We start from the raw sequence: 25229 nt of genomic DNA, 5'->3' as shown, positions 1-25229 counted from the left end.
CTATTTTATTATAAATTCTGCCCTATAAACATGAGGCAGAATAAAATAAATTCTAAAACAAAATTAAATAAAAATTTATATTTTTTTTTTCATTTGCACCCCCATGCATTTGTACTAATGCAAATAAACTGCAATCAAACACATTCAAATTTGATTAACACCAAATTCAAATCGAACCAAATCAAACTCGGCCCCAAACTGTTCGACTAAATCTTGATTCCATTGCACCCCTACCCTAAACCCTAGCCTAACCCAACGCATCACATCACCCGACCCCCATTTTGAATCCAAGGTTATATCTAATCTAATTCGGTTATAAATCAGATAATTGAATTGAATTTCTTCGGCCCCACCCAAAAAAAGTTTAATTTCTTGGGCCCAACCCAAATTGCACCCATATCACAAAATGAGAGCGTGGTAGAGTGCTCGTTAGTTTGGTTGGATCACCAATAAAACTGAAATTGATATTTGATGGGGAAGAGAAGAACTTGGGAGGCAAGACAGAAGGCATGTGTAATTTAGTCACAACACACTAAAAAGTTTAGTTAGAGTGAGATCGGCTTCAGTCAGTTCAAGTCCGTTTACAGCCTTGCATCCGTACCTATGTACTTTATTTTGGAAGATATTCTTAATGCAAGGTCATAAAGGCGGTTCGAACGGGCCTCGCACTGACTGAAGCCAAGTTCAGTTAAGAGTAGAGTAGTCAAATAAATATATGTAAGATGTAAGGATTGGAAAGAAATAAAGGTAGATCAACGTTACCGTAACCTACAAACAACATTTTAGCCGGACATTGCTTCTTCTGTCTCTAATTTTCCCGTTTCTGATATAATTCCCTCTTTATTCTTGTCTCCTTTTTCTCCCTCTATCTTCTTCATTCTTCTATCTGTCGATGCTCTTCTCACAAAACCCTAACCTGAAAGAGCAGCGAAGAGATGCATAGAAAGTTCCGAATCTGATCGATTGTTCATGGCTCGAGAATTCCAGGGCTGAAGGAGAGAGAGAGAGAGCCAGAGAGAGGAGGTTTGGTCTCTAGTTGATGGTCTCATGGGTGCCGCGGGCTCGAAACTCGAGAAAGCTCTTGGTGACCAATTTCCTGAAGGCGAGAGGTACTTCGGACTCGAGAATTTTGGCAACACTTGCTATTGTAACAGCGTTTTACAGGTTCGTCTAAATCTATGCCAATCTTCTATTGGTTTGATTGCACTTACATGATTCGTTTTTTCCAGATTTCGTTTTTGATTGATTAACTAGGTTATTTCTCGTCTAAATCCATGCCAAGGTCTTTTTGGTGTTGCGAATTTGTTGATGCAACTAAGGAAGTAGTTGGATTTCGAATTCATCCTTGTGTCTCATGTGCTTGATGTCTTGTCTAAATCACTGTTTGATCCTTGGTGGATTTCCAATTTATCCTTGTGTCTCATGCGCTTGAAGACTTTGCAACTGTGGTTTTGCTTTGTCCGTCATTCTTGCGGATGTTTTCTTGGTCTTCGAGTACTCATTTGATTGGTTTATGCTTCTGCGGCTTCGGAAGTAATTGGATTTTATTCATTCTTGGGTACTGAAATGGAATTTATATCAGTAGTATTTTCTAGTCCCGATGTTTTAAAAACTAGAAGATCTTAAAATGCTTTGTTGCGCTTTGGGGATGAATTGTCAGATAAGCCTTCATATTTTGATATCAATTTCGGTCTCTAGTGAAAGCTTGGAGTTCTGATGGGGTTTTGTAACGTAGATATAGAATAAACTTCGGTTTTGAAGTTAAAACCTCAGGTTTTAAAATTTGAAGCTAGTTTTGTTTTTGTGGACCGAACCGATTAAGGAAAAGGTTTTTAGTAAACGTCTTCTAAAAATTTGAAGGCTTTAGAGTTAAAAAGTAAGTTATGAAAGAGGATGTTGCAGCCACACGTTTGAAAGAAAAGAAAAAGACCCACGGTCCAAGTTAATGATAAAAGAACGTTGGGCTTAAAATGTCTGGATGTAAGACTAAAGGTTAGGTTGATGCAACTTATCCAAAAAAGGTTTTAGGGGAGATACTTCATGTTTGAAGGGCAATGGTTGGGTTTATTAGCATTTTTTACTAGAAAGAAGTCTCCTTTTTCCAATCAGTAATTGATTCATTATTGAGTTCGGCCTTCTTTTTTTTTTCTTAAATCTAACCATATTTTCCTGGTAATTAATTGAACTAATAGATTTATGAAGATTCAAGATTGTATTTGAAATAGAAGATAGAATTCAGTGTGGTTATGCATGCATTGTATTTTTTATTTTCTTCTTTCCGTCCAAGGTGTTCATTTTTTAAATCGAAACAGGAATTTCAGCAGACTCAAATGAGAGTGTTGTTCCATTCAAAAAAATTTCCTAGTATGTTCATTTATGATTATGGAGCATATGCTTTTTTAGTTTTTACATGCTATATTTTAGCTTGCTATCTGTTTCTAACCTTCTATAATGGTTGTTCTATAACACACTAACACAGGGTTGTTTTATATACAGGCTCTTTATTTTTGTGTTCCTTTCCGGGAACAGTTATTAGAATATTATGCAAATAATAAAAATCAGGGTGATGCAGAAGAGAATCTTTTGACATGCTTGGCAGACTTATTCACACAGGTAATAACTCTATTGGAAATTAGTGGGCCACATTTTAGTTACATTGCTTTTGTGTAATGTAGAAGAGAATCCAATTAGACACTAATACTTTGTTGTCAGTTCATTATATTTGCTTTCAAAAGGTAACTTGTACTTGAGTTCTTGATGTAGTATTTATGTAGCTGTGTTTTTTTCATAAGTAGTATTTGTTTAGCTATTGTATTTCCACCTCAATTATTTTATTTTTTCTAATCAAATTTGCAGTTCCATAGATCATGCTGTAAGCTGCTAGCTGATGACAAACTACACCAGTAAATGATTAAATTTCAACTATAGTACACATGCTCCTCAAAAAAAAAAAAAAAAAGACGTGTCAAGATTTTTGAATAACCTGATTGGTTTAATGTAATGTAGATACCCATAGGGGTTAGGAGTCCTAACTTTTATGTACACTCTTGTTGACTCCATTAAAATGTTCTGATCTATACTATACTGCCTGCCTACTGTCTAGATGATGCATAGGGGACTCCCCCACCTTGCCCTGGCAATTCAGGGGAGCATCTCATATAGTTATATTCATCAATTAAAAGGTGAGTAGTGAGTACAATATGCCAAGCATCCCAAAATACAGGGGAGATGACCCCAAAAAGAACTTTCTATTACAATGCAACCCAAAATAGTTGCTCCCTATTTATCCATTGTTTGGATAAAGTGTCAGCCAAACCATTTGCTAATCTTCTAGCCCATCTAAAGTTGGCCCCAATCTCCCTTCTAGACATTTGACATCCCACATGACTTTTTCATGGGTCCAAAGTCCCAATTTTTTTTTCTTTGTGTCCATTCAACCACCAATTTGGGGTCCCCTTCCACTTGTCCATGGGTGCAGATCTTTTTGCTGCATATGTTTTGCTTTTATGTTTAACAGATCGTTATTGATAAGAAATAACAAAAAGGATTTTTTTAGTTAGTACTAAATTGGATGAAATGGACGCTTGCAAGTGTCAAATCATCGAATAGCAATGCAAGAGGTGAGGCAACTAGCAAAAGAAATGGGGGTTAGATTGATTAAAACAGATAATGGTTTGGCTAATAGACTTGCCAAACAATGGACAAATATTGCAGAGCTTTTTTGGGCTACTTTGTAATAATAACTGACACATTGTAGGTCATGTTTTATTTTCCACTAATAAAGAAATATAGAGTTCTTTTGTTCTCCTAGTTGAAATAAGTGAATGATTTCTCTCATTAAGGAGCATTTCAGTTTTTTCATTGTATTTCCTAAAGTTCCAAAATTTATGAAATTGGGCTAAATATCTAGTGTATATCTTTTTTGTGGAGAGTATACCTGAACCAGAGTTGCATGGATACTTCCAATTTTATCAGATGTCTCCAAAGAGACAAAGTTGCATGGATACATGAGAATTAGAATCTGATGCATGTTTCAGTGGTTACTTGAATCATCTTAAAGTATTGCTAGTGCATTTATGAATTTTGCAGATTACCTCAAAACCACAGTAAATGCAGTTATTGGTCTTTCCAAATTGTTACAACGTACTTGGATCATCTTTAGGACCTTGATAATACATTTATGAATTTTGCATTCAGTATTACTGTCAACCAAAGTAAAAGCAACTTTTGGTGGCTTATATTTTGGGAACTAGGGTTGGCTACAAGTTGAAGGGACTAGAAGGGAAAGGGGTAGACAAAAAGGACATGGGTACATGTAGTAAGAAATGATTTAAGCGCCAATAATTTAACAATGGATTTGGATTTAAACAGAATGGACTGGCAAAGCAGGATTCATGTAGCCGGCCTCATATTCTTGGGATAAGGCTTGGATGATGTTGAAGATGAGGGTTGGCTAGAAGTGAGATCATTATAACAATTGTATTTAATTTCTTTTATCTGTAACAGATTGATTAAAACTTTTTTAATGTGTAGAAGTCAAAGAGATGAGATACAGAGAAAAGAAAGAACTTGTTAGGGTAGATATATAGAATTTTATTCTATTATCTTCATCCAGTTGGAAATTTTGATCTCACAAGCATACAAATGTAAGTTTATGGCACAAGAAACCAAATTGTGAATATACATTTCAATTGTGATTTCAAAGATAGGCATGCTTGAGTAAAATGTTAACACTGTTGTTTTCTTTTCTCAAAAAAAAAAAAAAGATGGGCATGCTTGAGATCTATGCTCCTTCAATGCTATTCTCTTTATGGAGCATACCACCAAAAACTTCCTTAAATGCCCATGAAGACTATTATAATACTTTTTTTGATGAATAATACTATTATAATACTTGCTATATTAAATTTTGAGACCCCTCCCCCAATTTTTGGGATGGTTGGTAAAGGTTTGGTGAAATGACTCTTTAGTCTGCCAACTTGTGTAGGATGCATAGATTTCTTGCTTTCATGTGGTGTGGGTATGGCCCATGTAGCCCTATGGGCTACGTTTTCATTGATCATGTTCCCTTCTCCCTTTTGTTGGGGACTTGGGGAAAAGAGAAGCTGAGAAGGATTTTGTATGGCTGTCTGCAGTCTGCACCCTCTTCTAATACTTTGTGCGGACATTGGTGCTTTGCAAATGAATTAGCTAAAAGTGGTAATTTTTTTTTTTACCTGGCACCAATTGGTGGCTTGGTTTTAGGAGTTAGCATCTACCTAGAGAAGGGGCCATTGCTTGGTGTAATGGTAAAATCTCAGGCTGACAAGGTTGAGAATGTAGATTTGAGTCTGAGAACTGGCGAACTGCCACTTTGTGCAAAAAAAAAAAAAAAGAGCCAAAGGTTTGGTCTGTATTCAGTCCACCCCTCCCAGAACCTCAGATAGCTGAGACCAATACTGGGTAATTGCCTTTTTTTTTTCTAGCTAGGGGAGTCTATTTGTCTACTAAGGCCTAAGGGCCATTTTGGATATCCAATTTGGTTAGCATTGTACAATCTAGTCAACCACCATACGTAAACAGGTTAGCACATTGTCTATCCAATCATACACCGATGCTAGTTTGGCTTTGATTTGACACTTTCGCACATTGACTTTCGTTTAGCTTACAACCAACAGGTCATGAGCCTTGTATTGAGACTTTGGTCCTCTGTTGGTCATCTAGACCCATATATTGTTTCTAGAAGTTGTGATATTAAGTTCTTTCCAACAATTCTACTGGAGAAATTATGATTGCAGAAGACTCAAAAGATATGATCATTTAATGATGATTCTGAACAGACACCCTGGATTGGTTTATCCAACTAAATCAATTGATATTTTGAATAGATCAAGACAATTTTAAGATGCATAAGCAAATTTTGTTTTATTTATTTTTTATCAATAACAATTAATTTTATTGCAGAAAATAAGATATGTAAAGATAACCTACACTCCAGTAGATAGGGAGGTGGACAACTCATAAGCATTACAGCCATAGGCTGACCAGTATCAAATGCTCAAGTAGCAATTAAACTACAGATGTTGCCCCTCGGCCTGGTATTTCCTACTTCAGTTCATTCTTGTTGATCCCCAATCTTGCTGGGCTGTCTGCTAACCTATATTGACAGACCTAGGGATCCAATTGTACATAGTCTCCATTATGTGGTGAACTTATATCTAGACACAATTCTCAATTATGATATTTTCTTGTCTGCCTTCTTGGTGGGTTTGCCCCTAGTTGTGGCCTTTTTGTTCTTTTATTCTTTTTCCTCGACAAAATCCAGAGCAAGTGTTAAAACATGACACTTGCACACCTTTTTATGTGCATACAGTTTAATTTGTTCACCTCCTATAGTTGGAAGACTCGGATTATCTCATATATATCTGGGAGGAACTTCGTTTTATAATAATTAAAAATACTCGTATATGATGTGCATGGTTTTGAATCATTAGCCACATAATGATCTTATATCTTTTGGGAATCTTTCTTTTTTATTTTTTTTTTCAACATCATACATCTTTCCATTGTTAAAAGAATCTATTGCTTTAATGCAGATAAGTTCTCAGAAGAAGAAAACAGGTGTCATTGCTCCAAAGCGTTTTGTACAGAGAGTGAAGAAACAAAATGAGCTCTTCCGAAGCTACATGCATCAGGTACGTTCAGTACATAATGGAACAGGTTTTCTAACCATTATAAACAAAGGTCTGTTGCATCATCCCTGGCAACAGTTACTGACCTTGGTGCCTATTAAAAAATGATGGCAGGATGTCATGCATTTATTTGTCTGAGACTCAAGATAAAAACCAAGTTAATTTTGTAAAACAAAAATAAAGCATGGTTGATCAGCTAGAAGCATAATGTACGGTCATGGTGGTGGATCTGCTGTTTGAACATTGCAATTCTCATGGTGAACAATGGTTTAGAAAATGTTGGGATCTAATCCAGAGAACTGTGGTGTATTTTATTTTATTTTTTATGCATATAGGGTACACAGCTTGAATAACATACAGGGGAGGTAAGTACTTTGGATAGATTTCTAGTTAAAGAAGCTAGAGCTTTGGCTGCCAACATGAATTCCTTGTTTAGATGAACACCAAAATCAGGCAATAGTCTAGATGATTCATAGTTAAATCAGAATTCATAAACAACAATCTTGTATCGGACATACCTGGGACTAGGAGTATTCATGGGTCGATTTGGTTTGGTTGCAGGCTGTTTGGCCAACTTAACCAACCTGGTCGGGTTGGGAAATTGGCCACCTGAAACTGACAGACCATTAGTTGAAACTGGCCAACTCAGGTCGTATTGGTTTGGTCGGGTAGCTAACTTATTAATTAAACTAGGAAACATGGTTTGATTGGATAAAAATTTAAAACAACAAAGTTAATTAATAATTGCAGTGGAAGTGGTATTATTAAGAAAATAAATTAAAAAAAATTAAATTTAATATATATATATGCATGAACTGAAGCCGAATGAAAATAGTTGAAAACCAACCTGGGCCAGGGTGTGGATTATAGCTTCCAAATTTTGTAACTGATCTGGGGTAGTCAGCATTTTAGCTATTCCTCTGTGTATCTGGCTATCCAAATTTCTGGATAAGATGTGAATTCTCCTTAAAGCAATAAACTCCCTTTTACTGTTGCTTATCAACAAAAGGTTCCAGAATGCATATGTATTTTATGAATATATGCATTTAGAAATGGGTCAGTGGTAGGGTTAATTTAGGTTCCACAATCTGATTTTTCCAACATTGGTAAGTTCACTCAAATTCAGATTGTTCAAATATCAGACATTTTAGAAGTGATTTAAACTCTCACATTAAGAGCTTTATCTTTTCGCAGTCAAGTAAAGGGACACAAGTTCAAACCTATGGTCCCAATTTGAATATGCTGGCCATGCCCTGAAATTTATGTTTTAGCCATTCTATCTGTCTAAATTCCAAATGAAGTTTTTTATATTGAAGTTGGAATTGACTGGTTTTGGTTTTAGCTCGGACAATCCAGGGAGCAGCCTAACATAAGATGAATTTCATTTGATGATCATTACTTGAACTTTTGATGTGATTGGCCAAAACTGCTGGCAGCCTATCATTGGATAAGATAATCCCTGTAGTTCATGGGACTTATGACTCCATTACTCATAAAATGTGTCTATATGCCCAGACTGACATACTGATGTACACCAAACTGGAAGATAGATGCTTCTCAGTTGTTTTTTTTTTTTTGTTTTGTTTCTTTTATTTCTCCTTTTCCTTTTTGTAGTTTCTTTTAGTCAGTATGCTTTGGTTTGTCTTTACCATGTTATTACTTATTACATGCTTTATAATTATAGATGCTTCAATGGTTTCATTTAGAAGAGTTTATACTGTGATATTCTAGGGAGCTCCATGTTGTCTAAAGAATTTCATAATGCCATATCTCAAATATAAAAGGAAAGCCCAATGCATGAGGCTCTGCCAATGTGGGGTATGGTGTAGGGCAGTGCTTTAAAAGCAGTTGTTTTTCTTTTCTTTTATTCTTTTTTTTTTTGAGAAAGGTAAAGTGTGATTTCATTAAAAAGGGGAGCTTAAACACCCTTGGAGTGAGGCTTTAAAGTGAGTAACTGTAGAGATCCATACGTATAAAAAAGTATCCAAAATATTCAAATATTATAGACATTTAAATTTTAAAGTGTTGTCGTAAGACACTCCTTTTGAAATCATCTTCCACTTTCCCTGTAGGATGCACATGAATTTTTGAACTTCTTGCTGAATGAGCTGGTTGACATACTGGAGAAAGAATCCCGTGCTGCAAAAAGTTCTCCAGAAACTTCATCACCATCAGAAAATACTGCAAATGGGCCGAAAAGTGCACATGCCAATGGTGTTCAAAGGGAGCCCCTGGTTACTTGGGTTCACAAAAATTTTCAGGTGACTTTGACTTGGTTGATTTCTCTCTGCTCTCAGTTCATGCATGATAAACAATTTTTTGTATTCTTTTTTCCTTTCCTTTTAAACTTTCAGTATGGGTGAGAAGTTAAATATAAAGTGGTTAAACAAAAGTGCCATTGCTTTACCTACATGTGCCCTGCCTGTGGATCAATATTAATAGTTTGGTTGGTGGGCCCGTCATCTAATATCCACAGCTTACTAGCTGCGAACTGCATCTCAAATTCTCAATTAATATCTTAACACGGAAACTGGAAAAAGGTTCTAACTGTGAAGTATGCATCTGTAGACCAGTGTTCTGGTTGTTGCCCACTGAAATGTTGGCCCAGGATGGACTGATCTGTTGGTGGGCTTTGTTTGTGTACTGTGGCTTGCATGATGAAAAACCTGTTTTAGTATATTGGTTTGTAGAGATCTTATCTATTATCTTCTTATCCAGAAGACTTTCTATTGTTGATGACTTTATAAATGCAGGGTATACTGACAAATGAGACAAGGTGCCTACGATGTGAGACAGTAACGGCAAGGGATGAAACATTCCTAGACTTGAGTCTTGATATTGAACAGAACAGTTCAATCACAAGTTGCCTTAAAAATTTCAGTTCTACCGAGACTCTAAATGCGGAGGACAAATTCTTTTGTGACAAGTGCTGCAGGTGAATTTTGCATACATCTTTATGTGTTGCTATATACAATTATAGCATCCTATCTGTTTTTACATTTGAAAGGTAGAACTAGAATATTTGTCATTGATCCTATTGTTTGCTCCCACTAGGCATTCACGTCCACCATCCAACTGCTGCTCCCTACAAGTTCTCTTAGGCAAAATTATTGACCATATTGAGTTACCCATGGTGCCCAATCCTTTCTTAACTGAGTAAATTTTTTGACCTGGGAGATGTCATAGGGACCCATCAAATGATGGGTTGCAGCTTTCATGCAGGTACTCAGTGTATGGGATGGGTGAAGAGAACAGCATTTTCTGGTGGTGTTTTGAGAAAAGGAATGACACACTGTATACTTGTATTCATTGTTTTGAATCACCCAAATGTTCAACCATGCTACTTCTCTAATGCAGTTTGCAGGAAGCCCAGAAGCGGATGAAGATAAAGAAACCACCACACATCTTGGTTATCCATCTGAAGCGTTTCAAGTACATTGAGCAACTTGGTCGGTACAAGAAACTCTCTTACCGTGTTGTGTTTCCATTGGAACTGAAGCTGAGCAATACAATGGAAGATGCAGACCTAGAATATTCATTATTTGCAGTTGTTGTCCATGTTGGAAGCGGGCCAAACCATGGACATTATGTAAGCCTGGTGAAGAGCCATAACCACTGGCTGTTTTTCGATGATGAGAATGTGGAGATGATAGATGAGTCTGCCGTTCAAACATTCTTTGGGTCAGCGCAGGAGTATTCTAGTAACACAGACCATGGGTACATCCTGTTCTATGAGAGCCAAGCTGCTGTTACTAGCAAGAGTTGAGGGGAATTTTTTGTATTGAGCCTTTTCAGTTCTGGGTAGTATTTATTTGCTATCCTTTTTTAACTCCTTTTCTTGTTTTCTCAAATTTTCTTTATTTCCCCTTTGATATAACCTGTGGGAAGAGCTCTCTAATATCACTGAGATGAGATGAGATGACATGCCGAGGCATATTTAGGTGGTTTCCATGTACAGTGAATGGTGGAAGTACACTATCCTTTGGTATGTTGGACAATAAGAAAAAAGGGAGTGTAAATGATGAGTTTCATAGACACTTGTATTCTTCATTGTTGAGAATATTTAATTTTTAAAATAGAATGCAATGCAATTGCATTAGCCTGCCCTTTTCTCTTATTAGATATTCAATTTGGGATATGAATATGTTGGACAATAAGAAAAAAGGGAGTGTAAATGATGAGTTTCATAGACACTTGTATTCTTCATTGTTGAGAATGTTTAATTTTTAAAATAGAATGCAATGCAATTGCATTAGCCTGCCCTTCTCTCTTGTTAGATATTCAATTTGGGATATGATTTACAGGAATTTTTCATTTCTTTTTTTCTATATGGATTCTGTAACTACCTTGTCGCCATTTCTGATTCATGTCCATGTATGGCAATGCCCTTGATTAGCCATGTGTACTTGCTCTGGTTCAATCAGTTCTACTACTTCTACCTATTTTGCTATATCATATATGATGAATTATTCCAGTTCTACTACTTCTACCTATTTTTCATTTCTTTACAAAGTCGTGCGAGGTGGCACATGCATTGCAGAATTGCCCACTCCATGGATATCAACCTGGTTGTTTGGAGTTTGGACGAGGATGGTTGTTGGAATTTGAAAGAGAAAACCTTAACACTACCACAAGGGGTCCCAATTCCCAACTCCCACATGAATGGCGACTGTGGTCGCAGGGAGTTCAAATCAGCCCCCCACAACGTTTCACAGCACATCCCCGCTGTGTATTGAGAATGTTCCCGTGGCTGGAATGTTTTGTGGGTGGGAGATCAAGCCTTGATGTGAGATAAAACCCCAGAAGCAGGAATGTAGAAACAGATGACCATTCCATTTCCTTATTTGTCAAAATTGAACATGTTCAACTGGATCCCAATGGGGGTAATCCATCCGCCAACTCAGTTGCAGGCGAGATTTCATTTCAAGTCTCCATTACGACCAACAGGAGATCTTACCAACCAGCTGATTGGCACCACTTTCCTTGTATATGTAATAATTAACGAGCAGTATAATCAATTAATCGTTAATGTTATATTTTATTTCTGAATCATAACAAAAAATTATTTAATTTTTACCATACCATAAAGTATTGATTGAGCTAATCATCTCTAAGAACCGTGGGTTACGGCAGCCTTGAAACCTGCTATTGCAGGTCACAAGGCAACTTATCAAATTCATGGGGTGTTTGGTTATTTCTAATTTGATTATATAGGTTTGGCTTTACCATACAACTGCTGCATTGTGTAGTCATCAACATCATCATCATCATCTAAGCTGTGTCCCAAATATATGAGGTTGATTACATAATCCTGTTTCGTCGTTCCATTTTGTTGAATGCCATATATGTTATTAAATTAATTCAGGCTCCATGGTCATGAGAGTTTAGTAAAAGTTTAATGCGGCTGCGAACCTGATAGAATCCTCTTCCTTTATGAGCTTAGCACTGTGGTGTAAAACAAATTCACAATAGGGGTGTTTGGTACAGTGGTGTTACATTGTTGTTGTATTTTGAATAGATCAATACAAATTTGTGAGAAATATATTTTGTTAGATCATATGTGAGTGTTATTTCAAATAGAAAAATGCATGTGTGATTAATCGATGTCACTTGTGGTCGAAATGCCAAATTTCACATTTTAGGTAGACATATCAATTTTTATCATGGTTTTCAAAACCAGACTGGACCGGACGGTCGGACCAGAAAAACCGGGAACCGGTCAGGTCTGTTTTATCTCAAAGCCGGATTTTCTCCAAAAACTTTTGATTTTGGTCAGCAAACGGCTGACTCGAACAGTTAATCGTTCGGACGGTTTTGACCATTTTTTATTTTTTATTTGTCAAAATGGACCAATCATTCAGTTTGAATGGTTGGACCGTTAGACCCGAAAACTGGACCCCTGATCGGTTCGTTCTCCGGATCGATTTTAAAAACCTTGATTTTTATTGATCAATTCAAAATGTTTTTTCAGTAGAAAAATCTCTCTTATACAAATTTATATTGATCAACCCAAAATGTAAAAGCAACGCAGCACCTCTATATCGAACACTTCCAATATGAGACATGCAGTAAAATAATGAAAAATAATTTTTTATAAACTGTAATTACAACACATTCAAACCAGATGATCACGAATAAGCTATATGCATTTAGGCCTTAACAAGTTAGTGCTTGCATCGGACTGTCAAAGCTTGATCAAAAGTGCAAACAAAAGGGTCTTAAATTTTTGCTCAGATGTGTTTTTCTTGCTCAAAGACATCTTAAGCTACTCCTGTTGAGGTCTCTTTTGTTTACATGGTCAGGAATTCCCATGTTCTAAGCAAAGAGAGACTTGCAAGATCAGAGCATCTTTTTGTTAACTGCCCTCATTGGTTTGCTGCTTAGTCTCTTGTGGGCTCTTATGAATTATTTGGTTCCGTTTACGTTTATTGAATAAAAGTTTATTGACGGTGCCACATAGGCGCCCCATCAACAAATGCCTCATTAATTGCATTTGTATATATCAAAGTTTACAAATACAAACTTCAATTTTTGTGTATATTTCCTGTTTCAAGAAAATTCATATTGGAGCTTCCTGAAACGGTTAGACATTTATTGGCATTTTGCTGATATGGTGCCTAATGGGCACTTATGTATCATAAATGCCCTCATTAAATGTGTTTTTCAGTTTTACAATAAATGGAACCAAACACTCTCATAATCTTCTATCTTATTAAAAAAAGACAAATGCTGGTATATGGAGCATTGGTCATTCCATATGATAGGGGAATGAACTGTTACCACACAATTCCATTGTATTGGCAGATATGCCACTTTATGACCTCAGCTCCCATGAAATGAAACTGTTCCTATACCCATAGAATGAAAAGTATTCATATTCATTTTTTAAAAAATAAAGAGTAACAGGGTGAATTGTCACATGGGGATTTGTTGCTTGCTGATCCCAATTACTGGTGTATTTACTCATGATTGGAATACATGATTCATTATAGACAGCCTAACAAACAACACATTTAAAGTCGTTCATTTGATCTTTTATTACAATCACAATCCTAGGGGTGATCATGAGCGGGCCGGGCCATGATTTTGGACCTATGTATTTTGATTTTAAAATTAAACAATTGTACTTTTTTTTTATTTATTGTCGTAGAGACTATAGTAATTTGTAAGAAACTTTAAACTTAATATTAAAATAAAAGCTTCTAACATAAAAGAAATTAAATAATTATACCTTGTAATTTATAAGTTTCAATTGGTCATTAGTATGTTAAAAATGATAATTTTAACAAACCAATTCTTTTATCAACAAAAAATCAACCTAAAACCTATAATATCTATCAAAAAATAACCATCCATTGTCATGTAATATCCACAAAACAACTTTAAACATCTCTATAAGGGTTTCCGTCTTCCATTCAACTCCTACAAATAAAAAGTAAAATAAAAAATATATTAGTAAATTAAGAAAAAATAGTTCAAATTAATATAAATAAATAAGTAATAAAATATTGAAAATGGTTTCAATTTTACCAAAAACTTGCAACCACTCTAAACTTCAGATTTATCTTCATCACTAGAAGATTCATCTCTTGGTGTGTGTGTGTGTGTGAGAGAGAGAGAGAGAGAGATTGGGCGTGGCGGTGGTTTTATGAAATTGGTGAGAAAGAGAGCAGAAAAGATTAGGGTTTAGTAATTTCCTTTTAGTTCTATATTTCATTAAATACTAGACTAGAATTTAGTAAGATCATCATAGGATTAAAATCTTTAATCTCCTATAAATCTCTATTAATCTATATTTTATATATAAAACATCAATTATCAAATATTTTTGAATAATATATATACATAAAGATATATATTATTTATAAATATACAGACCGGGCCTTAACAAAAAACCTAGGCCCAAGCCCAGATTTTCCGGGCCAGGTAGGGCTGAAATGATCACCCCTAAACAACCCCCTCTAATTCTGTAATTTTGCAAACTAAAAACAAGATGCCAATTAACTGATTGGTAAGGTAATAAGGTCTTCTACTAGTTGTAGCCGAGATTTAGGATTGAATCCCACCTGCGGCTGAGTTTGGAGGGAAGGTCTATACGTTTGGGGGTTGTGCTACCTTGTCATGGAGCTAAAAAAAAAACCTTCACGAGCTAAAACGATTTCATTCAACAATGTTTTTTCCTTTTTTTTTTTCCAAAGCCTTGATCATTTGATTTTTACTAATAACAATTCTGCACAGAATCCACTTTCTAAGACAATTCTATCACTTTAATATAAATATACAGTATAAAACCCTATATATTATATTGCTAAACCATGTTTACATTTATATTCTTCCCAAACTGGGCTTAAAAGATTTTAATTCAACGGCCCGATTGTCCTCATAAAGTCATAAATTACATCGACCGAAAGAGAAAGAGGTATAATTGTAACGTACTCCGCCTATAAGACGGTCTTTTTTCGGTTTTTCCCTATTACAAAATGGGCATTTTTGTCATTGTGACCGTATAAGTGAACTATTGAGTTAGGCAAGCAATACTCTATCAGTCTTTCCTCTCCCGAGCTCCGGCCGCTGTTGACCGACCGAGAGAAATGAGACTCTTGACACACAACATGCTCTCTTGCAACATCAAAGGAGTGACGAACGGTTTCCCTCTACGCCTCGAGGTCGAGAAATTTGTGGAGAAAGAAGTCGATTTCAGTGCAGAGTTTCTTAGAAACATATTCCCCAAGATCGAATGGAAGGCTCTCGTCGATGCCTCTCGATCCATGGGCTACTCTCAACTTCCCGATGAGGCCGATTCATCGATGCTCGACTCCGACGACTTCCTGAAGAAGTTCCACCACGCCCTACTCGAGCTTCACCTTGAAGAAGGTGTTCTAATCTGCCCGGAGACCGGTCGGCGCTTCCCGGTCAACAAGGGAATCCCCAACATGCTCCTTCACGAAGACGAGGTCTGAGAGATCCATTGCTTTTGCTTGACCGTGTCGCAACTTATTTTTCCTCTTACCGCTCCAGCGACGAAAACTAGGGTTTTTGTGGGGTTTAGATTTTGTCATGTAAGTTGAGAAATTTCTTTTCTTTCTTTGGTAATATAGAACTACCATCGTCTTTCTGTTTTGGATCAATCAATGAAAATATAGTTTTGCTTCTTTTTCAAACGCTCTGATATTGATATTTTACTTCTAAAAAAAAAAATCCAAACACGGGTTAAAATGCTCTCCCGCAGGAGGAGGGTAAAGAATGAATTCCGTCACGCATCATCGCGTTTTGCGCCGATTTGTGTAGTTCAACAGTTCTTGAAAACTGAGAGGGTTCACCAGAAAAAACTAAAACCTTTTTCCTTGTAGACCGACCGGTTCAGGATGGCCTTGGCTATGTTTAGATTCGTCGTAATCAGTCAACTTGAAATTTTCACCAGCTTGGCAGCCATTATTACAAGAAAAGAAATTCTCAGCTGCCACTTTGAAGATTAAACGACCATTAATTTTTGGCTTTATTGGAATTATTAAAACCGAAAAGCCTGAAACTGTACAAGTGTGTATAAAATTATAATTTACAACAAACTATTTTATTTGCAGGTGTTTGTGTTTGATGGAGTAAATTTAGTACTGAACTACCACTTGAATTCTACGTGGTAAAGGTTTCACAGTTGTGGGGAGAGGATTCAGTTCAGGTACTTGGAGCGAAGAATTTCCTTTGTAAATCCCATAAACCCATAATTTAACTGTTTTTGCAACGTGGGGTTTCGCATGGTGGTGGAGGAACACCAAACACCCAGTCGAGAACGTTCAGGTACTTGGAGCGGAAGACTTCCCTCTCTTGTGCATAACAATGCATGATGATGGCTGTTGACAAACTGAATACGACCACGTCGATTCTCTTCAGCTTACTTGACCTTGGCAGCAGATCGGCATCAGCCAAACATGTGAAGAAGCTCTCAATGGCTCTTGCCAAGCAATATAGAGAGATTTCGAACCGTCTACTTTTCTTCTCAATCCCCAAGGCTAGACCTGGAGGAAACTTATGTAACACAAACAAACTCATTTCAGATAGACACTGGAAAGCAATGCTATGTGGGAAGGAATAGAATATAAGTCCAATTACCGTTCCCATCACCACCATGGGAATGTTACATGTCTTAAAAATCCTGAACAGCAAACAGGTCCACATCCTGTAGATGGAAGGAAAGATTATGTTGCTGATTTCTGAGAAAATTAAAAGAATTAACAGATTGCAATGGTATATTGTTTCAGAATGTAAAACTTATGTTGATTCAATCCCTAGTTGAGCATGTAAATTCATCAAGTCTTGATCTTGCTATAGTTGTAAGAAAGAAGACTTCATTAAAAAAAAAAAACAATCAATTGGCATTTGGCAAGTGCATATCATTTTCTTTTCCTCTTCCCTTGTAAACCTGTGCCTAAATTGCAAGCTACAATTTCGAGGGATTTAATATGGTTCCATGACAAGGATAATTCAAACACAACAATGCATTTCATGGGAAATCCTTTTTCATGGAAAGTAAATGTTGACATGTACGTGAATTTCCCATGAAATGCTTGTTTTCTTCCACTTGTACCCAGGAAAAAAAAGGAAAAAAAGAAAAGAAAACATCCACAGGATGTTCATTGTAAGAGAACTGGACCGTAGCTACCATGATATCTTGAAACTAAATACAATATAAGCAAAGTGAAATGCTAACCAGGCTGATGCACAATATACAGAAAGAAACAGGCTTGATCTTGCTGTGCCAAAGAGACCCTTCCCCAAAATTGTACAAGGACTGCATGGTATTAAGTAGAAATATATCAGGTGAGAAATAAAAATAATGTCATGGTTAAGAAGTAAAATGAATGATAAAAATAATAGAAACACAATGCAAGCAAAGAAAAGGAAACATAAAAGTTCTAGGATATATAATCATGAAATTCAAGTATGATCAACCATGAGCAGTGAAACATCATCTAATTAGTTACTATAGGGAGGTTAAAACAAGAGCAAGTCCAAAATCCCCAGGAATCTCTTAGAAGCCAAAAAAAATCCCCAGATAAACTAATGAAACATAGAATGAGCCAACTTATCCCAAATTGATGCTGATTTGCAATATAGATATTCTATTATGATAAATCATTGTTTTTAAATCAATTGAGTGTATGCATGGTATCTAGCTTGATGCTAGAGGGGTCCACTCAGACTGAAAGCTAGACCTAAGTGCCAAATATTGTAGAATGAGAAAGAGTTCATGCAGAAGATACGATTGTAAATATAGATTGCCTCTACCACTAACTTTTTTTTGTTAATCTTCTTTGTACCACAATTGTGGATAAAAATATAAATTTGTGAATCTTAATGAGGAAGATGGATTTATCCAAGTTGCTGCCGATTAAAAAGCTGGGGTTCGGGGGATTGGACGTATAACAAAGAACCACTAAGCAAATCTGATATCTTTTTTTTTTCTGACAAGACAAATCTGATACCTTTCCAAGAGGCCCTGACGATGGACTATTAGTGCAGGAATCAAATATACTGGAAGATAGACTGGCAATGCTCTTCCATAAGCCTGAACAAGAAAAGAAATAATGTGTGCAGCACAAGACTGATTTCCATGTACAATCTGCATTAAGATTGAACAAATAGTAGTTATGGAAGATCTTTACCAACAAGGTAATGGCAATAAATGGTGCCACCAGCAACCAATTTTGCATAGTCAAATTAACAAATTAAATAATTTGGAAGCTTCAGAGTTTAAGCTAACCTTGGGACATTCAAAGTTTGCTTCCATGGTCAAATGCTAAACTAATTCAGAGTTTTCTGCATTGTCAAATGTTTTCTTTTAAGCTAACCTTGGGACATTCAGAATTTAGTCAACCTCACAACCACCCACAAGAACCCTCATTGAGCCCCCTCACCCATAGTCACTAGTCAGTTACATGATGAAAAATGAAGCATCAAAGTCACCAGAATACCCTTGAACAGGAGCTTCCAAAATTCAACAAGTTTATCAAAACAAGAAATTCTCGAACCTTCCCAGATCTCCCAATACAAGATGTTTATTAACAATTTGAGTAACATGAAAATAACATAAATAAAATAAGCATCAAAAGAACAGGAGAAGATATCCTTTTGCTCTTTTGCTTCCATGATCCACAGCAAAACCACTAAAGAAACCAATTTCTAAGTTTTCCAAGCACATTTCTGTATGTATGTTTCAAATATTTTGGGTTTTAATATCAATTGAAGTTTTCTTGTGAATTAAGATCTGTCTAGTAATCTTGAAGTTTAAGAATTCAATTAATTTTTTATTTTTAAAGCTGTAAACATTATAATCCTTGCTTATATGATGACAAATACATGTCCACATTCTTCTTATAAAAAAGATAATCCTTTTGTGCACTTTTCCTATTTCATTTTTACGTTGAAAGAATTGAATCTCACGAGGCTTATGCCTCATGCATTCAAATATCCTACACATATTATTTTTATTACCATCCTACACGTAGCTTTCTAAACATTGCTTCTTAGAGCTCAGAGTGAATTCATCCTTAACCCTCTAGCTAACCAACATGTAACCCATCAATTCATATGCAGAAACCACTGTGAGGTAGTTGACAACCAAAATATCCTTGTGAAAGAGTTGCAGTGCAACAAAATCTACATGTAAAGAAGAAAAGGAATAAAGAATAAGAAAAGAAAATTAGGGGAATGCATACCGAACATGGTACTTTCATTTCAGGATCTAGTTTTATGTTCACACCCTGCAACTTGTAATGTTTCTCTATCCCTTCCAAATTAGTAAAAGGAACACCACTTGTAATTTCTTTGACCCCTTGTAAAATAACAGAATCCTTTCCACCATGTTTATTTAGAAAAGATCTATATGATGGAGGCAAACTGTCTTGCTTCAATATGTAAGCCGATCTGTCAAAAGAATGCAGTAGGTCAATAATCTATGGCTTTTCATCTGTTTCCCCTCTTAAAATAGAAGAGGCAATAACTAGCAAGAAGCATGCATGTACAAAAAATCAACATCTCAAGAACATTGTGAACATGATTTCAAGCGTACCATTTCCAAATTCCAAATGTACAATGTGGTGATCATATTCTAATACTTCAACTATCTAATGGGAAAAAAGGAATAAGCTGCACCAAGGTTCAAAATATCGATATGACTAATATGCCGGTAGGGCCAAATCAGCCTGTATCGAAGCTGATTTCTCCCTTTTTTTTAGTTTTTTTAAACCTGATTTAGAAGGGTCAGTTTGAGGCCTGTCTACCCCCTGAACTGGGTTAAACCCCGAAACACCCCCTGTAGTGGTGTATCGGAAAGCCCTCGATACGATACGTATTGGCCGATACAATCCAATACGTATTGAAATTTTGAACCTTGAGCTGCACCAATGAAGATTTGGCTGTAAAATAGATGTCTCGTAAAGACACACCATTTTGGACAAAATGCATGATGAATTATTCAATTTAAGTATTGGAGAATGATCAGAAAGTGAGTTTTCACAATGGTACAATGTCTAGTATTGAACCTATAGATTTAAAACTTCCCATTAGGTAAAATCCATCTTATAAGTCTCTATATCACCTCAAAGGTAATCTACATTCCATCATAATAAAAAGAAAATTCTACCTTTTACAAAGTCCATAGTTGCAAAGTTTCTCCAGTGCAAAATAGGTGATATGAAAACCAAAGGGATGTGTGCATGGATATGTGTTTAGGAGTAAGATACGTGGAATGGCAACATTTTAGTATATCTAGACTAAACTAAATGAGTCTATATGTTGACAAGTTAGATGTTGAATAATGAACATATAATTTCAAAGTATAGAAGCAAGCTATATCTTATTAATCAAGACACCTTCTGGTACTGCTGTACTGGTAATCGTATCCAATAAGTAAACAAAAGAAAGCAATAATCAACTTGCAAAATGGAATTGTTGTTTAATTGTCAACTGAAAGATGCATTGAGGAGTCCCAAAAATAAAAGAGAAAAGGATTTCCAAGGACATTTAAACTTATAAGTTGTAACTAATCTTTTATCGGTGATGGTTACCATATCCTTTATAAATAAGAAAAATGGAAGATAAACAAGATGTATACAAAACAGAATAGCAGGGGAAAAGGATATAAACCCCTCAGACCATAGCCCCAAGAAAAAGCCAAAAAGCCTCAATATACAGAAAACAACAAAAACACCAAGTATTACAACAACCTCCCACAAATGGTGCCCTACCACAAGGGACATCCACTCCAACCTCCAGAAATTCCATCCAAACTAGGATACCACCCCAACCCCATTGATCGGTCAAACAACTCTCCAGTTATCTAGCTCATCCTCACCCAAAGAACCTGCCAATAAAATTAATTAGTACCTTCTTTGCAACCCCCTTTTCTCCCTCTAACTCTTGATGAACTACCTTTAAGTCTCCCTTGTCCTGACTTCTCTTTTATCAGAAAGTGTTCCTTAACTTTGGTGTCACCTCCAACCAAAGAAAATTAAAAAAACAAAAGTTCCTTGCTAGGACCACCTCTTCTAACAATATGTCTCTTACCTACCAATAGACTCTAAACTTTCCATCAAAATGTCAACCCTTCTCACACTATCTAATACCACCTCTTCCTCTTCCTAAATCTCTAAAGTATTACTACATTCAACCTTTTCCACTAATTCATTGTCTGTTGTCAAATGAAACTTCTTCCTTGACCCAGATCCAATAACAGACACTAATTGGAACCTCAGGCCAAAAATGCCCATCAGAGTGGTTATCTTTCAACTCATAAGATCACAGCCTCACAGGTTTGATCCTAAAGTGCCGTCAGCAGGAGAAAACAAACTGGGCATTTGCTCTTTTTTAACCCTGCCTTCCAGAACTATTATTCCTGATAGCCTAATCTCCCAGATCCTCTGACAAGGGATTCCACTCCTAACCATGTTGGTGTTGACCCCTGGAACTTTCCTCCTTTAAAAGCACACCTAGGACCTGCATACTTACTGGTACGGAGTTGTGCTTCCTTCTGTCTTTATTGATGAAAAAAAGAAGGAAAAGGAAGAAGCCTAAAATAAAGCCAGACAAACCCAACATATAAGTATGGCTCCTATACGGGTAAAGAACTCTAACATAAAGACTGTCTTACAAGACAATTTTACTGATTTGGCTCCCTTCTGAAATTCCCGACATGATGACATGTTTATTTTTCAATGTGACGCAGCGTGGAAGCAATGAGAACCGGAGCTGGCTATGCAAGCACCGGGCATTCGCTAGCACCTAGCGACTAACACCGATTTCTCTAGGAGAGAGAAAAGGTGGCGAAAATAGGAAGAAGAGAACTTGAAGAAATTCTGAAATCTGAAGTATGAATTGATGAATAACTTTGGGAAAATAGCAGTATTTATAATACATTTGGGAATTGTAAAAGAACTAGGAAAGAACATAAGTCTTGAGCTTGATCTTGATCTTGATCTTCTTGGGCTGTCTTGATAAGGTCGAACCCTCTTAGAATTCTTGGGTTTGATCTCCACTGTCCGATCTCTCTAGATGCGTGGATCTTGGATGAGTCTTTCTTGATAATCTTGGAAGAGTCTTGGAAGAGTCTTGCCTTATCTTGCTAATCTTGGAAGAGTCTTGATAATCTTGGGTTCTTGAATTCTTGATGTATCTTGAATTCCTGAATTATCTTGGATTCTTTGAGTTCTTTGGCTTATCTTGAATTCTTCCCATGAGTTGTCGCCCATATGATGAGATGGGTCTCCATCATTCTCCCCCACTTGGAAAAGACTCGACCCCGAGTCGTGGTTAGGATTTGCGAGGGTCGTCTCTGGTAAGTAGCGATGAAGGTCCGCAAGTATTAAAGCACTGGGAAATTGTGTAGTAGCTTCCCCTGAGAAATTGTTAACATAGATTGTAGACGTTCTCTTATCACATATACGGTAGGCTGACCAACATGGATGAAGTGTTTTGACCACTTGCTCAACATCAGTTCCCTTCCCCGATTCTGTCATCCAATAAAGGGCTTGTTTCTGATACGGCCTTAGATCACACGTGAGTGTGTTTGGGGGATCCATTCCCTCCAAATTGTATGTATCTGCAGTACCAACAAGTTTATTTAGAGCTGACTCTGAGATAACTTGTTCATCGTTACTTTGCTCAGGATGTTGGCCCTCCTTTCTTCGTTTCAAAAGAGGCAATTTTTGAAATAGGCAAGTGTTATCTCTGGCAGGTACCGGTGAAGGTCAGCAACGTTGAAGGTCTTGGATATACCCATATGATCTGGTAGGTCCACTATATAGGCATTATCATTAATCTTCTTCACGATCTTGTATGGACCATACTTCCGAGGCTTCAACTTGTTGTAGGTACCTATGGGAATTATTTCCTTCCTTAAGAAGACCATAACCTCATCACCTACATCAAACACTTGAGGTCGGCGTCACAATGTCTTACTGATGAACCTCTTGGCTGCTTTATATCAGCTAAACCTTAAGGTTGCAATCCTTTTTCCCAAAAAACAGTACTGTATGCTTCTAATTGGGCAGAATAAATAAACACCGGAGACCATAATAACATGTACAACTTCCTTTTAATAGATAAAACTGGAGGATCACTAGTTTTGCTTTTCAACAGATGAAAGAAACTTTATTAATGAATAAGAAAGGAAAGGAGATTTTAGAGTTACACGATTAGCTAGACAGAGACCATTCTGATTACCCTAATAATCAGCATAGATACTACTAAGTACTAACGATTCTCTCTGGCCTTCCTCCCAAGGTTGCGCATGCATACCAAGTAATTTGAATTTGATTATCCATCAAAGAAATGTAAACTGAATTTGATGAGTATGAAAGGATACCAAATAACTTGGGATGCAAAACGTTCAGGAGAAATTCATTATAAAAATTTAAGAAATAAAAGGTTCGGTGCTAGAAGGTAGAAGCCACAAGTATTAAACTAAAACTGTGATGTACGCAGAAGGTGTACATACAGAATTTGTGAAGAAGAGAGGCACATAAGGAAAATGTCTCCGTGTGCCCACGTCAAAGGTTTACAAATGCGTCCAAATCGTTTGCTCTTTATTCCACATCGGGAAGCTAGGACAGCAGCACGCATAAGGATATAAATGGCCAAGCTTGTGTGCTGTGCATTGGGTCCAGTCAAAAGCATGGAAGGCCCAGCAATCGCCCCTGCTAACAAGGCTCTCCATCTTGCCGTCCTGAACCAGAATGACAGGGTAACTGATTACACGACCAAAAAGCATCAAAACTTCTTCTGTACTAGTAATAACTAAGAATTGTCAAACGTCCCGAACCAAAAACATTCAATTTTTATGGATTCACAGAAAGAACGGTGACATGCCTACGATGTCCTCCCAAAGCAGCTATACACTCATCTACAGAAACAAATGTACCCGCAAAGGTGCCGAGGAAGAGACCGTATCTAAGAGTCTCTTTAATGGCCACAACAACCGCTTCACGATTCGAACCCTTAATAGCCGTCCTGAAACGAAAAGGTTTATTAGTTCAATCAAATGACAACCTCCCCAACTAAATATCAAAATTGACAAAATGACATATAATTAACCTTCGAGAAGCAGAGGATCTCCCTCTTCTCAACCGAGCGAGTATCGAAAAGGCAGCAAGACCACCTTTGAGACCCGCACCAATACTGAAACCCTTGGCGGCGGCGCAAACGCATCTCCAAACCTTCTCGAAGTCTTTCTCATATCTCGAATCGGAGCTAAGAACATGGCACGGAGATGATGAAGAAGGATCAGATTTTCCACCGCACCGAGGACATGTTTGTTCATGGACTCTCGAGCAGTTCTCGCCATGAAAAGTATCACCACATCCGCAACGGCCTTCAGGGGCGTCGCTTGCGCCGCAGACCGGAACCATGGCGGGCAATTAAACCATTAGTTGCACTGCTGCAGGGACAGAGTTGCAGCCAGAGCCGGAGAGACGACCAGAGCCAGTCATTTTGTTGTGAGTTTTGACGATGACGTGATGGGAGTTGTTGCTTCTCAGCTTTGTTCACTGCCCCCTCACCTCACGTGGTCACATGGCACGTGGGTACTATTTGGCACTGTCTGGTCCCGCTGCCGGCCACCGTAATGGAAACTTTTTTGTTGCTCACTCATCTCATTCTCCGCCGTGTCCGACCAAGATCGTCGGTCTGGTTGCCATTTTTCATTGATACAGTGGGTTGAGTCTGGCCAAGAGCATTTTTCTTGCGAGGGACAATCCAGAGTTTGGAAAGAGTACAATTATAAATACAAATATAAATATCTTAGTGGAATCCGTGCATAGTTACGGGTGCAATTTGAGTAGGCATTAATCTAAGCCCGACTCAATTCAATCAAATATGATGTATAAGTTGGGTTTGAAGTTGAACTGAAAAAAAACTCAAGTTTAACATAAATTTAGGTTGGATTTGAGTTGAGGCCTTGGGTAATCCGAGCCCGATTCAACCAATTTGAGTCCATTCAACATTTTCTGATATACATATTTATATATTATCAATACATTCTACCTAGAATTTGGGCTATAAAATTCA

General features: G+C 37.0%; 2 protein-coding genes and 1 pseudogene across 4 annotated transcripts; 2 read left to right on the top strand and 1 right to left on the bottom strand.

The window, feature by feature from the left end:
- The first annotated feature begins 690 nt into the window (after positions 1-690).
- Positions 691-10933, top strand: LOC104604913 (ubiquitin carboxyl-terminal hydrolase 4-like). Its single transcript, XM_010269493.3, has 6 exons — positions 691-1164; positions 2497-2613; positions 6576-6674; positions 8744-8932; positions 9425-9606; positions 10029-10933. Exons 1-6 carry the CDS (start codon positions 1048-1050, stop codon positions 10435-10437), a joined length of 1113 nt encoding a protein of 370 aa, XP_010267795.1. The 5' UTR covers positions 691-1047; the 3' UTR covers positions 10438-10933.
- Positions 10934-15185: 4252 nt separating this feature from the next.
- On the top strand, positions 15186-16383 carry LOC104604922 (multifunctional methyltransferase subunit TRM112 homolog A pseudogene; annotated as a pseudogene). The gene is made up of 2 exons (XR_016076327.1): positions 15186-15730; positions 16253-16383. The product of XR_016076327.1 is annotated as a multifunctional methyltransferase subunit TRM112 homolog A pseudogene (transcript).
- On the bottom strand, positions 16136-24927 carry LOC104604930 (uncharacterized). 2 transcript variants are annotated; one of them, XM_010269512.3, is made up of 8 exons: positions 24258-24927; positions 24033-24173; positions 23662-23889; positions 19385-19592; positions 18152-18288; positions 17377-17457; positions 16779-16845; positions 16136-16694 (listed from the first exon to the last, which is right to left on the bottom strand). In XM_010269512.3, exons 1-8 carry the CDS (start codon positions 24569-24571, stop codon positions 16395-16397), a joined length of 1476 nt encoding a protein of 491 aa, XP_010267814.1. In that variant the 5' UTR covers positions 24572-24927; the 3' UTR covers positions 16136-16394. The 2 variants fall into 2 exon arrangements, with proteins under 2 accessions (XP_010267814.1, XP_010267822.1); XM_010269520.3 differs by having other exon boundaries at positions 16136-16684; positions 24258-24926.
- Between the last annotated feature and the right edge of the window lie 302 nt (positions 24928-25229).

The sequence above is a fragment of the Nelumbo nucifera genome, chromosome 5 (assembly GCF_055504915.1).
Source record: "Nelumbo nucifera cultivar China Antique chromosome 5, China Antique-T2T, whole genome shotgun sequence".
In the NCBI taxonomy this organism is placed as follows: domain Eukaryota; kingdom Viridiplantae; phylum Streptophyta; class Magnoliopsida; order Proteales; family Nelumbonaceae; genus Nelumbo; species Nelumbo nucifera.
The sequence above is the reverse complement of the archived record's forward strand: the minus strand, read 5'-3'. Positions and strand labels throughout refer to the sequence as shown.

Excerpts from the sequence above, each read along its gene's own strand:
- LOC104604913 (XM_010269493.3), top strand. The coding sequence starts at position 1,048 with ATGGGTGCCGCGGGCTCGAAACTCGAGAAAGCTCTTGGTGACCAATTT. Across the intron at positions 1,165-2,496 it reads ATTGTAACAGCGTTTTACAG|GCTCTTTATTTTTGTGTTCC; the intron begins GTTCGTCTAAAT and ends TTTTATATACAG. Across the intron at positions 6,675-8,743 it reads TCCGAAGCTACATGCATCAG|GATGCACATGAATTTTTGAA; the intron begins GTACGTTCAGTA and ends CTTTCCCTGTAG.
- LOC104604930 (XM_010269512.3), bottom strand. The coding sequence starts at position 24,571 with ATGGTTCCGGTCTGCGGCGCAAGCGACGCCCCTGAAGGCCGTTGCGGA. Across the intron at positions 19,593-23,661 it reads CTCTCTTCTTCACAAATTCT|ATCGGCTTACATATTGAAGC; the intron begins GTATGTACACCT and ends TTCTTTTGACAG. Across the intron at positions 18,289-19,384 it reads AAATGAAAGTACCATGTTCG|ATTGTACATGGAAATCAGTC; the intron begins GTATGCATTCCC and ends ATCTTAATGCAG.